The following is a 14,539-nucleotide window of genomic DNA, read 5'->3' as shown; positions in this document are numbered from 1 at the left end:
CAGTCCTGCTGCCTGTTTTTAAAACAAGACTTTTGGTTTGGAACTGAATGCCCCCTTCCCCCCCCCAGTTGCAAGCTGCTACTTGAAAACTGGCCCAGGCATACCACTTGATACAGAGTGTTCTGTGGCATTGCTCGTGATGTCATTTTGATGGTGTTGGCTGGCAGCCAATCCCCTTTCCTGAAACTTCAGGACATTTCTTGTTTTCGATTGGGATTCGTAGAGCATTTCAGAAGATTCTGGAGCAGAAGGCAGGTTCCTTTTTGCTTTCAGTTTCGTTCTGAGAAGGAACTGGGCAGAAACCTGTTAAATATCTCTCCCAGAAATATCTCTTTCTGGTATCTCAGCTGGAGTGAGCAGCTCTGGACACTCTTATTAGTCCTGTGACAGCTTAATTCCTGATTAAAATACTGCAAGTATTCTCTATCCAGTTAGGCCTGTGAAGGCTAAACCTCTGTAAGGAAAGCTAGGAAACACCCAGGCTGATATCTCTCCTGAGAACCCAAAAAGTGTACTGAAGCCCAGACCCATTTCTCTCTCTATACCACAGCCAGCAACCCTGCACAAAGACCAGACAAGCAGCTAAAAAGCAGAGTGGATGTTGAACCTGCTGTAAACTCTCAGGTAGAGAATTCTAATACAATCTCAGTGAGACTGAGAATCAATCTGGTGGAGGCCTGCACAAGCAAAGGTGATTCTCCAGAGGAATTCCTGCAAGCAACCAACAGATCGTTTTCAATACCTCGTATTCTAAGAAGATCACTGCCTGCAAAGACTTACCTCAACAGCGAAGACTCTCATCTCTCATCCAGTTTAATCCCTGTTATTTTGAACCTTTCCTCCCCCTCCATTGTGTGCTTGTCTTGTGTGTGTGTCTTGGTGGAGGGTGGGACGGGGTTTGGGGTATAGTTAGATTAGTATACCCCACTGTTCTGTTGATTCTATTACATGTTTATCTCTTTTTTGATAAATAAACCACCTTTAAAAAATGTTTTACTTATAAATCTGGTGTCTGTAAGTCATTGGAATAGTCAAGGGTCAAAGATCTCAGAAAACATATGAATCATTCGTTAATTCACTTATGTTGGGACTCCTGTGGAGCTGGAATTGACCACGCATTAGCCCAGGGTGTCGTAACACTATCATGTAACTCCTAACTCCCATTTTAACTGCCTCAACCACCACAGACAAGATAGACAAAGACAGTACGGGAGGGGGAGATGAACAATAATAAGGATGAAAGTCAAAAGATAAGGAATGTGATTCTCCATTAGTGGGATCCTCCACTTCGCCGGCAGCTCACTCAGGCCTGCGGATTTCCCGATGGTGTTCGGGTGGTCACAATGGGAAACCCCATTGGCTGGCTGCCGGGACGGAGGATCCCGCTGTCGGAGGAGGTGCGGCGCACCAGAAAACAGGTCTGGTGGGAAGGAGAATCCTGCCCAAGAGCCTTTTGCTTCACATGGTGTTTTTTTTAGCAGCTTTGCTTCATTCCCGGCCTTCAGTTTAAGGCTTTTGCTGTTGATCATACAAGTATCTGTGGTTTCAGAAGTAAACACTCACAGACTCGCTGGAGAAAAAGTAGACTATTGTATTTTCTACAGCCCGTGATGATTTTCATTGTTCGTCTTCAGACTTCTGTAGTCTCAGGAGAACAGCACCCAGTGGCTTCCTGAAGAGAGTCAGGCCTCACAGTAGCCTTCTGACGTGGGTTAGCTGAATCTTTATGGCGAGAGTTAGCTGGAACCCTTCACCAGGCTGTTAGAATCAAAACTGAAACCAAACTCAAACCTTAGACTCTGAAAAGCTTTCCAGTGAGATCAGATCCAATCATTGCCTGTTACTGGGCAGACCCAGCCTTTTAGGCCAATCCATTCCCAGCCGATCTCTTTGTCACTGATGCCGGCTAGTCTGCAGCTTCTAGTTTAAATCAGCACAGCCTTCTGGATTCTTCCTGTTTGAATTAAAGATACAGGCTTCTTGCCTTAAAGTGAGTTGTCCATTAATCAACCATGGAATAAAAATCTAACAGCAAAAATAAAATAAAGCGAAAATAAGCAAATAAACGGGGAGTAAGCAGGAAGGAATCCTACATTGTCGACATTGGAGACACATGTCCAAATAAGGCCTTGTGATGTAACTATTCCCAAATCCTTTTGAAGACAGACCATTCATGTGAACAGCTGTAGTTGTTTACTCCCAAGTCATTTCTCACAAACCCGACTTCCTGACCTAACCAATCTTATATTCTTTGAAGAACAAGCTTTATTAAAAGTTTCTATTTGACAGTTAATGAATCCGTCCATGTTTATTACCTGAACCACAACAGATACACTTTAAATATTCATGGCTGACATCATTACTGTCATGTGTTTCCTTGCACAAGACACATTTCCTATCAGAAGACAAGCTATGCATTCCTGTCAGACCACTTCAAAGCCACCTGTATCCATTGGAAACCTGTTGCTCTAAGTGTTATGATCTCCATAGAGACTGGCAACAGTTTAAAATAAATTTAAACTCCCAGTTATTAACTAAAATGACATTTGCACAATGCTTCACTTTTCAAACAAAAATCTTTACTGCATAAGAATTAAGCAAAACAAGCACATTAAAGTAGCACTATATTTTGTAATTACTTTAATTTTAAATCTCATCTACTTTTTATTTCCATCCAAAAGTTCCTTTATACATTTCAAGATCTTGAGGATTCATTCACGTCTCCTGAGACCAAATTAAGACATGCCTCAACTTTCTGTAATTCACTTTAATTCTCCTCATTTTTCCAGTATTCTCTGAGGTATGAGATTTCTTGGGATACTTTCAATTACATTTGACAAAGTGACCTTTTAGCTCACTTTCTATACCTCACAAACATGGGGTCCCTTGCTGAAGCAAGGGTCTTGTTGTATTCCTGTGCAGTGGTCCCACAGTTGCTCCTGGTCCCACAGCTGCTGTTTAGCTCCTAGCAGATGCCTTACCTTCCCATTTCAAAGCTGCTTCTAAGTTGACTGCCTGTTTCTGTGAGAAAACACAACGGATAAAATCCCAAAACAAAAGAGTACCTCCTTTCTAACCTATTTCCATTGCAGTGTGGCATACCTGGAATGTTCCCAACAGAAATCAAGTTAGTTTTCTTTTACCTTTAAAATGATCCTTTGATTTTGAGACCCACATGAATAATTTACATACCTTTTGGAGATAACAGCCATCTTTTGGTTCCATCAAAAAACCCAAGTTGCTATTACAGGTTACCTTTCAAGCTTCCTTGGTCTGGGAACTGCATGAATAACTTAAAAAAAAAAATATTCCTCCAAATGCAGATTCCCCACCTTGACCAGCCCACTTCCCTCCACCTCCTATATACACTATCCATCCCCCCCCCCGGCTCAAACCCATGATTCTCGCACAGAGGCGTTAGCACCGACATCCCTTCTATCCTAAAATGCCTCCTCAGCAGATTCCATATCTTCACTGAGGACTGCACCACTCGGTTGCCTGAATACCTATTCGGAGCCATTGCCAATGCTGCCGTCACCATAGCCCTCAAACTAGACTCCTTACAAGAATCTTCCTCCATCCTAACCCACTCTACCCCTTCTCCTTCCCAACACCGCCGCACTTTGTCCACATTTGCCGCCCAATCTGCATGAATAACTTGAACTCCTTAAGGAGATAACTGTAGACATCCCTTCACAGCTGGACCACACATTGCTTAGGGCTTTCCTACTTCCAACTCTGACCATATTAAAATAAACACAGGACATCTTTTAGTTTGTACTTACTTTAGATTTGTCCAGCAGATTCTCAACCAGATGTTTACATTTATCTTGTATCCAAATCTGTAACTACATCCAATCCAGCTCAGAGTCCCGCTCATCTATCACTAATATCTTCAAAGGCCTACACTCGCACTTAATTCTCCATTTCATTGATTTCAAAATTATCATCCATATTTCTGAAACACTGGAACTTACGCAATACAATCCCTGCAATCCCCTTCAATCCTATGTTCTAACTGTCACCCTCCATTCTTCGGAGTCCTGGTCACTATGGAGTGCATGCTACTGGGCACACTATCAATTATGGTGCTGTGGGTACCACTCTTACATTTGAATCAGAAGGTGGAAGATTCAAGTCTTACTCCAGAGACTTTGGCACATAATCTAGGCTGACACACCAGTGCAGTATTTGAAGGAGTGCTGCAATGTTGGCAGTACCATCTTTCAGCTGAGATGTTAAACCAAAGCCTCTTCTGCCATCTCAGGTGGACATAAAAGATCTCATGGCATTATTCTACAAGAGTTTTGCCTCTTCCCCCACACCCAACCTGGTGTCCAGGTCAGCAGCACTAAAAAACGGACCGGTCACCTTTGTGGAACCTTGCTGTGTACAAACTAGTTGCTCTACATTACAGCAGTGAATGCACTTCAAAAACTACTCTAGAGCACTTTGAGATGTCCATCAGTCATGATAGGCACTACATAAATGCGAGCCTTTCTTTAACTTGCCTGTTGAACATTTGATGAAAGTAATTGTTGAGTATATATTAAGTACTTTATATGCTTTATGTTCATGCTCACTGGTCATTGACTTCAGAAAGCAAAGTACTGTACACACCCCGTCAGCATCAACGGGGCCTAGGTGGGGGTGGTTAGCAGTTTCAAATTCCTAGGAGTACACATTTCCAAAAATCTGTCCTGGTCCACCCACGTTGACACTACCACCAAGAAAGCACAACAGTGCCTATACTTCCTCAGGAAACTAAGGAAATTTGGCATGCACACATTAATTCTTACCAACTCTTACAGATGCACCATAGAAAGCATCCTATCTGGCTGTATCGCAGCCTGGTATGGCAACTGCTCGGCAGCCCAGTTCATCACATGAACCTGCCTCCCATCCATTGACTCCATCTACACCTCCCGCTGCCTGGGGAAAGTGGGCAGCATAATCAAAGATCCCTCCCACCCGGCTTACTCACTCTTCCATCGGGCAGGAGATACAAAAGTCAGAGAACATGCACAAACAGACTCAAAAACAGCTTCTTCCCCGCATTTACCAGACTCCTAAACTACCCTCTTATGGACTGACCTCATTAACACTACACCCCTGTATGCTTCACCCGATGCCGGTGTTATGTAGTTACATTGTGTACCTTGTGTTGCCCTATTATGTAGCCGCTTTCCCCCGGCAGCGGGAGGTGTAGATGGAGTCCATGGATGGGAGGCAGGTTTGTGTGATGGACTGGCCGGTATTCACGACTCTCTGAAGTTCCTTGCGGTCCTGTTGCCATACCAGGCTGTGATGCAGCCCGATAGGATGCTTTCTATAGTGCATCTGTAAAAGTTGGTAAGGGTTAATGTGGACATGCCGAATTTCCTTAGTTTCCTGAGGAAGTATAGGCGCTGTTGTGCTTTCTTGGTGATAGCGTCGACGTGAGTGGAGCAGGACAGATTTTTGGTGATGTGCACCCCTAGGAATTTGAAACTGCTAACCATCTCCATCTCGGCCCCGTTGATGCTGACAGGGGTGTGTACAGTGCTTTGCTTCCTGAAGTCGATGACCAGCTCTTTAGTTTTGCTGGCATTGAGGGAGAGATTATTGTCGTTACACCACTCCACTAGGTTCTCTATCTCCCTCCTGTATTCTGACTCGTCGTTATTCGAGATCCGGCCCACTATGGTCGTATCGTCAGCAAACCTGTAGATGGAGTTGGAACCAAGTTTTGCCACGCAGTCGTGTGTGTACAGGGAGTAGAGTAGGGGGCTAAGTACGCAGCTTTGCGGGGCACCGGTATTGAGGACTATTGTGGAGGAGGTGTTGGTGTTCATTCTTATTGATTGTGGTCTGTTGGTCAGAAAATCGAGGATCCAGTTGCAGAGTAGAGAGCCAATTCCTAGGTTTTGGAGCTTTGATATGAGCTTGGCTGGGATTATGGTGTTGAAGGCAGAGCTGTAGTCAATAAATAGGAGTCTGATGTAGGAGTCCTTGTTTTCGAGATGCTCTAGGGATGAGTGTAGGGCCAGGGAAATGGCGTCTGATGTGGACCGGTTGCGACGGTATGCGAATTGAAGTGGGTCAAGGCGTTCCGGGAGTATGGAGGTGATGTGCTTCATGATCAGCCTTCGAAGCACTTCCTTACAACTGACGTCAGGGCCACCGGGCGGTAGTCATTGAGGCACGTTGCCTGGTTCTTCTTTGGTACCGGTATGATGGTGGTCTTCTTGAAGCAGGTGGGGACCTCAGAGTAGAGTAGGGATAGGTTAAAGATGTCTGTGAATACCTCTGCCATCTGGTCTGCGCAGGCTCTGAGTGCACGACCAGGGATCCCGCCCGGTCCCGTCGCCTTCCGTGGGTTCACTTTCAGAAAGGCCGATCTGACTTCGGAAGCTGTGATGGTGGTTATGGGTGAATTATGGGCTGCTGGGGCACTCGACAGCGGATTTTTGGTTACCTGCTCGAACCGAGCATAGAATACATTAAGTTCATCGGGGAGGGGTGCACTGCTGCCAGAGATACTGCTTGGCTTCGCTTTGTAGCCCGTTATGTTGTTTAGTCCTTGCCACAACCGCCGAGAGTCTGTCTGTGACTCTAGCTTAGTTTGATATTCTCTCTTGGCATCTCGGATGGCTTTGCGGAGGTCGTACCTGGATTTCTTGTATAGGACAGGGTCGTCTGCCTTGAACGCCTCAGATCTGTCCTTCAGTAGGGAGTTAATCTCGCGGTTGAGCCATGGTTTCCGGTTGGGGAACGTACGTACTTTCCTTGGTACGCAGTTGTCCACACATTTGCTGATGAAGCCTGTGACGGTGGTGGCATACACATTTAAGTTAGTCGCTGAGTTCTTAAATATGGACCAGTCCACTGTCTCTAAGTCACGCAAGAGCTCTTCTGTTTCTTCGGACCAGCACTGCACGACCTTCTTAGCTGGATTCTTCCGCTTGAGTTTCTGCTTATATGCCGGGAGAAGGAGCACCGTCTTATGGTCTGATTTCCCAAAGTGCGGTCGAGGGATGGAACGGTAGGCGCCCTTGATTTTTGAGTAGCAGTGGTCAAGAGTGTTGTCGCCCCTGGTGGGACAGGAGATGTGCTGGTGGAATTTTGGCAGTACACTCTTGAGGTTGGCCTTGTTGAAGTCTCCGGCCACGATGAACAAGGCCTCTGGGTGTTCTGTTTCGTAGTTGTTTATGACTGTGTACAGTTCATCCAGCGCCTTCCTCACTTCTGCCTGGGGTGGGATGTAGACCGCTGTGATAATGGCTGAAGTGAACTCACGTGGAAGATAGTATGGGCGGCACTTTACGGGCAGGTATTCCAGGTCTGGGGAGCAGTAGGTCGCCAGGGTCGCGACATCCAAGCACCAGGAGGAGTTGATGAGGAGGCCAACCCCTCCACCCTTCGCTTTGCCTGAAGATGCCGTGCGGTCCGCCCGGTGAATAGAGAAGCCTTCAGGTTGTATGGCACAGTCCGGTGAGGCAGGGGTGAGCCATGTCTCTGTGAAACTGAGCATACAGCAGTTTCTTACTTCCCTCTGAAAGGTAAGTCTGGCGTTAAGTTCATCCAGCTTGTTTTCAATCGCTTGGACGTTTGCCAGGAGTATGCTGGGGAGAGGGGTCTTGAAACCGCGTTGCTTCAGTCTAACCTGCAGACCGCCGCATTTCCCTCCGGTGTTAAAAGGATGTCTGGTTTAGCACAGTAGGCTAAGCAGCTGGCTTGTAAAGCAGACCAAGGCCAGCAGCGCGGGTTCAATTCCCGTACTAGCCTTCCCAAACAGGAGCCAGAATGTGGCGACTAGGGGCTTTTCACAGGAACTTCATTTGAAGCCTACTTGTGACAATAAGTGATTTTCATTTAATTTCATGTCTCGCAGTTGTGTTTATAATCAAAAATGTGTCGATTTTCAGTTTCCTTTTGCTCTCCCTTTCTGAATATTCAGTTATTCATCCATTCATTCCTATTGCCTTTTCCCTTTTAGAATTTGAAATGCTTGCTTTGTTTTGGTTCACTTTTGATTGTTTTGCTGATTCATTTGGAGTTTTGCTTGTTACTTTGCACACTCTAAATCTGCAAATGTCGTTGATTTTGCCTTTAACGAGATTTCATTTTCCTCAGGTGAAGATAACGATAAATTGAAAATTTAAACTGTACCCTCAGTCAATTTGTTTAAGTGCTTTCTGAAACTTTTGGAATTCTTTTTAAAACGTTGTACTTGGATACTCAACCTTGTTGTATTTAGTTTCTTTAGATATTTTGTGGCAGGGATTAAAATTTCTGATCCATCATTTTCCAAAACTTTTTTTTTGAACCGTAGTACATTAAATAATGCTCCATATAAGTAGTTTTGAATGAGCCAACCACAGAATGTGTACAAATTAATTACGTTTAGAACTGTAAACTTTAATTAGAGGATTATATTGCCTTCACTTTAAAACAATCCCTCTGAAATGTTTTTAGTAAACTTTGCTTTAATTTTGTCTTATGTTCTCTCTCTTTGTCTGTTTCTGCCAATCTCCTTTATTCCCTTTTCAGCTCTTTAGTTTTCATTGATTTTTAAAATTTAATTACTTGTGTTTAAATCCTTAAGCTCTGTCGTTTTTATTATTTTATCCATATATAATCTTTCACTTCTTGTTTTTATTCTTCCTTAAACTCTTGTATCTACGTGTCTCCCTCCTTATACTCAGTGAGAGTCAAAATTTATGTTGGTGTGAGATGGACAGGGTGAGTTTGGAGACTAAATAATTTTTAAAAAATACTTTTCAGAAATTTAGGCTGTCCCAAAGCCCTTCACAGCCAATGCAGTACTTATTCTTATAGTTTCTTACAGAGACATATAAAATTATGAACGGAATAGATAAGGTAGAAGCAGAGAGGTTGTTTCCACTGGTGGGTGAAACTAGAACTAGGGGGCATAGCCTCAAAATAAGGGGGAATAGTTTTAGGACTGAGTTGAGGAGGAACTTATTTAGCCAAAGGGTTGTGAAACTGTGGAATTCCCTGCCCAGTGAAGCAGTGGAGGCTAACTCACTGAATGTTTTATAAGGCAAAGAGAGATAGATTTTTGAACAGTAAAGGAATAAAAGGTTACGTGAGCGGACGGGTAAGTGGAGCTGAGTCCACAAAAAGATCAGCCATGGTCTTATTGAATCTTATGTTCTCTCTCTTTGTCGAGGGGCCAAATGACCTTTTACGTTATTATGTTGTGCACTGCATTCACTTGGAATGTAGGAATGCAGCAGCCAATTTGCACCCAGCAAGTTCCCACAAACAGCAATGTGATCATCTGTTTAATGATGGATGAGGGAGAAACATTGGCCCAGACACTGGGGAGAACTCCCTCCATCTCTTGAAAATAGAGCTACGAGATTTGTCATGTCCACTCAACAGGGTAGACAAGAGGGGACAAGTTCTTGACTAATGCATTAGCTCTCCTCGAGTGGGGCTGAAAATAATTGATCAACTTCCTATTGGATAAAAAGAGAGACATGTTGCCAAAGCTTTCCTTCTTGGAATTATCAGGACAAATAATATAAGCCTTGGCCAAACTGAATTGATTTGCCAGCCAATCAGTACCCTTTTCTCTTGTAGTATGACTTGTTATGATTAATTGAAATTTGGCATTCTTCCGTTTGTCCTGATGGGTGTAAGATGAAAAGCTATGGCAACATGTCTCTCTTTTCAGCAATATTAAAGTTCTACTCTGTTGTTATTTCTTCAATATTTTTCTTAAATATTTTCCTCTTCTTCACCTGTGACAGACTGTGTCATCGCGAAAATATAGCTTGCCTAAATGGCTAATTGAGACTGGGAACTCTTAGTATGGAGAATCCCAAAATGAGTCTGCGTTTCCCCACTTTGGCAGAAAATAAGATGATGCCTCCAGGTAACTGCCAGATCTGTGCACAACATTATCACCTTACCCATCCATATTAGTCAATAATCGTGGGCGGCACGGTAGCACAGTGGATAGCTCAGTTGCTTCATAGCTCCAGGGTCCCAGGTTCGATTCCGGCCTGGGTTACTGTCTGTGCGGAGTCTGCACATTCTCCCCGTGTCTGCGTGGGTTTCCTCCGGGTGCTCCGGTTTCCTCTCACAGTCCAAAGATGTGCAGGTTAGGTGGATTGACCATGATAAATTGCCTTAATGTTCAAAAAGGTTAGATGGGGTTACCGGGTTATGGGGATAGGATGAAGATGTGGGCTTCGGTAGGGTGATCTTTCCATGGGCCGGTGCAGGCTCGATGGGCTGAATGGTCTCTTTCTGCACTGTACATTCTATGTCTAATTCTCCAAGACCTAGCTGTTTTAAGTTCTCATATACTAGTTCCCAGCCTGTTGTCACTTTTTCAAATATTAAATATCTTTCAAATATAATCTCAACAAGTTTTCCATATGATTCTTTTTCTCTATTCTGGGAAGGAAACAGATGACGTTGCAATAATGTAGCACCTTTTACTATTTTAAAGTGTTGCATAGCCATTGAAGTATTTTTGAAACACAATTACTGTGGTGATGTAGGAAACAAGGAAGTCTATTTACTACCAGCAAGCTTGCACAAACAACAATGTCAAAATGAACAATCTGTTTTTATTGATGCTGCTTACAGGATAAATGTTGGCCAGGACTTTGGAGAAAACCCCCCTGCTGTTCTTTAAATTGTGTCATGGTTTTGTTTTTACATTCACCTGCTAAGAGAGACTGAATGAAAATGCTGTTTAATGCCTCATCCGAAATGTGGTATATGTTGTGTATCAGTCCCTCAATGGGATCATTCAATCTCACTTTTCATAGGTATTGATTTGTAGCAAAACATAGCAGACCTTACCCATTGCAATCTTATTGCTGGATTTGATTTGAATAGAGGTGTGATAAAAATTGTGTGTGACAATCAATATTTTTGAAGATGACATCTCACAGTGAACACAAGCGGAATGCAAAATATACTGCTCCCCACATTCAATCTGAAATATTTACTTGCAGCTATGCTCGGGGAAATGGGATAAGAAGTATTTCCTGATTGTTCTTTTCTTTCTTTCTCAGGGTTTTGGTGGTTGTGTTACAGGAGAAGATTGCCACCTTCGACAGCTGTACCTTCACGAAAAAATTCTTTGTCACAAGTATGTACCAAGGCTATATAAACTGTAAATGATGTCACAACATTTATAAATCTTGTTATGTGAAGTTCTATTCTTTTGGAATTGGATTATTACTGGACGAACTGATTTAGTTTGGGATTATTGGCAGCCATCAACGAGAAGAAATGGTTCCATGGACCACAGATGTGAACACATTATATGTGCTTAGCAAGATTCTCTAAACCATGGGCGGGATTCTCCGACCCTGTGCTGGGTCGGAGAATTGCCGGGGGGGGGGGGGCAAATTACGGAGAATCGCCGCAAGTGGTGCTGGCGCGGTTGGCCTGGCGCCGGTCGGGGGCCGCCCCAGCGATTCTCCCCGCGCAATGGGCTGAGTGCCCGCCAGTTCGGCTGAGTCCAGCCGGCGTCGTTCTCCCCGGCGGGAGGTCGGCATTCTGGCTGCGGGTGCAACCTGGTGGTGGGAGGGGCGGATCCAACTCCCGGGGGGGTCCTCCGCGGTGGCCTGGCCCCAATTGGGGCCTACTGATCGGCGGGCGGGCTTACCTCGGTGGGGGCCTATGCTCCTCCGCGCTGGGCCCTTGTAGGTCTCCTCCATGTTGCGTCGGGGCCGTGGCGTGCATGCGTGAACCCGGCCGTGCTGCGCATGCGCGGACCCGTACTGCCCGTGTTGACGCCCGTATCGACAGTTGGAGCAGCGCGAGGCTCTCCAGTGCCGTGCTGGCCCCCTGTGTGGCGCAGGATCGCTGATCCTGGGGGCCAGATGACGCTGTCGTAAAACGCTCCGGCGTTTACGACGGCGTCGACACTTAGCCCCAGGAGCGGAGAATCCTGCCCCACATGCCTATTATTCCTGTGATCTATGTAGGAAAGGATAGGGTGGGGAGAGATTGATTATTTTTGTTATTTCTTCTTGGATTGTGGGCACTACAAGGCCAGCATTTGTTGCCATGCCAATTTGTCCGAAGAAGGCATTGGTGGACCTTCTCCTTGAACCATTACATGCCTTGTGATGGTATTGCCACAATGATGATAGGTATGGAATCCCAGCATATTGATCCTGCATTGATGCAGGACTGCAGATAAATGCCTAATTGAAGGTAGCTTCCAACAAAAACTGAGAATCCTAGAAACAGAGAATCTGTAGGGAAGAAGGAACAGAGGGCGCAGTCTAGGGGAGTGAACACTATAAATGGAGTGTGTTTCTGGCAGAGTTTACGCTCGGCACATGGGATGTGTCTTTGCAACATAGAAGCAGAAAAAGTTAAGAGCAAGTTTTTGTTTGGAAGAGTGATTAACTGAGAAACAATACAAGCTAGTGAAAATCAGGGTCATTATAATAAAATAATATAAGTAAGCAAAGTAGGGTAAGAGAAGTAAAGTTAGTGTAAGGGATGTAAGTGAGTAGTATTCTTAAAAAGCATAATTTTTCTTTCAAAAAGGGAGTCAATTAACGACATATGGCTAGTCATACCAGTAGAGCTCGCACCCATGATAAACTCCTCCTGTGCTATGTTATAAATCATGGAAGCTTCAGTTGTCTCTGATGACCATGTGTGCAGGATGTGTGTCCAACTGCAGCTCCCGGCTAACCGCATTTCAGAGCTGGAGCTGAGGGTGGATTCATTGTGGAGCATTCGTGATGCTGAATAAGCTTTGGATAACGCATTCAGTGAGGATTGAATATTGAACAGGCAGAAAGGGCATGAGTGACCACGAGGCAGAGTAGGGGAAGGCAGGTAGTGCAGAAGACCCTTTCCAACCGATATAACATTTTAGATACGGTTTGGGGAGATGACTGTGTAGGGGAAAGCAGTGGCAGCCAACTTCATGGCATCATGGATGGGCCTGCTTCACAAGAGGGGATGAGGAAGAACGGCAGGGCTATAGTGGTAGGGGAGTCGATTGTAAAGGGGTACAAAATAAATTCTGCAGCCGCAAAAGAGATTCCAGGATAGTATGTTGCCTCCCTGATGTCAAGGTCAGGGATGTCACTGAATGACTGCAGGGCATTCTGAAGGGGGAGTGAAAACAGACAGATATTGTGATACATATTGGTACCAACGATATAGGTAGAAAAAGGGATGAGATCTTGCAAGCACAATTTAGGGAGCTAGGAAGGAGATTAACAAATAGGACTCAGAAAGTAGTAATAGATTACGTCCGATGCCACGTGTGAGTGAGGTACTCTCTCCTACCTTGAAGGTGCTGCATGAATGCAAGTTGTGGCATTGGGGCTGGCGTGCTGATGTGGAAAGAGAAGGAAGAGAGTTGGCTTGCAGTGCCTGCCTGACCCTTGCCGTGGCTCTGCTGACAGCAGTACGCAGCAGACCAATGTGGAATGGCAGCAGTGTGCAGGCTGCAGGCTGGTGTGGCGTCAGCAGGGCTTGCAGTTTGCCCTTGGGGGAGGCGGAGAAGAAAGAGTATAGAGCAAAAAGGTCAGTCCAGATGAATGTGTGGCTGGAGAGATGGTGCAGGAGAGAGGGCTTTACGATTTCTAGGACATTGGGAAGATTTTTGGGGAGGGTGGGACCTGTACAAGGTGGATGGTTTGCACCTGAACTGAAATGGAACTAGTGTCCTTGCAGGACATTTGCTAGTGCTGTTGGTGAGGGTTTGGACTAACTTGTCAAGGGGTTGGGATCCTGAAAGGCAGCAAGTGAGTCGAAGGCATTGAGGTTATAGGCCAGTTAAGGCACAAGGCATGGCAAGATTGGATGGTATTTATTTTATAGCAAGGAGTTTGACGAATAAGACACGGTGGCACAGTGCTTAGCGCTGCTGCTTCACAGCTCCAGGGAGCCAGGTTCAATTCGGGCCTCGGGCCACGGTCTGTGTGGAGTTTGTACTTTCTCCCCGTGTCTGCATGGGTTTCCTCCGGGTGCTCAGGTTTCCTCTCACAGTCCAAAGATGCAGGATAGGTGAATTGGCCGTACTAAGTTGCCCCTTAGTGTCCAAACGATTAGGTGGGGCTACTGCATTACGGGGATAGCGTGGAGGGTTGGGCTTAAGTAAGGTGCTCTTTCCAAGGGTGGGTGCAGACTTGATGGGCTAAATGGCCTCCTTCTGCACTGTAGAGATTCTATGAAGGCAGATGAGTTGAGAGTACAAATTAAAACATGAGGGTATGATGTCATTGCTGTCACTGAGACATGGGTGAGAGAGGAGCAGAATTGGCAGCTCAGTGTTCCAGGATATAGGGGGCGCGATCTACCAGTCGCACTATGCCCGAAAGGCAGCGTGGCTGGTCGATGCCAGGACATCCCTCGTCCGGGATCTACCTACAATCCCGCCAGATTTTGTGATCTGAATCCCACTAATTGTGGACAAAATGACTATCTTGTAAATCTGCACATTACAGTGAGACTAGCTGTCTCTCCCATGATCTACCCGAGGCATAGGGATCTAACCCCTTCGCCTCGGAGACCTTGGCCGACTGCCATT

The 14,539-nt window shown here is 45.3% G+C and overlaps 1 protein-coding gene across 3 annotated transcripts in view; it reads left to right on the top strand.

Annotated features, from left to right (window-relative positions):
* The window catches only part of bcas3 (BCAS3 microtubule associated cell migration factor), a 1,085,633-nt gene that overhangs the window by 194,689 nt on the left and 876,405 nt on the right, over window positions 1–14,539 (top strand). For all 3 annotated transcript variants that reach the window (XM_038814687.1, XM_038814685.1, XM_038814686.1), the window contains exon 9: window positions 11,043–11,119. In XM_038814687.1, the coding sequence (XP_038670615.1) occupies window positions 11,043–11,119 (77 nt within the window). The remainder of the gene's footprint in view (window positions 1–11,042; window positions 11,120–14,539) is intronic.

This window comes from Scyliorhinus canicula, chromosome 12 (assembly GCF_902713615.1).
Source record: "Scyliorhinus canicula chromosome 12, sScyCan1.1, whole genome shotgun sequence".
Classification (NCBI taxonomy): Eukaryota; Metazoa; Chordata; class Chondrichthyes; order Carcharhiniformes; family Scyliorhinidae; genus Scyliorhinus; species Scyliorhinus canicula.
Note: the sequence above shows the minus strand (reverse complement) of the source record. Positions and strands in the feature narration are given on the sequence as shown.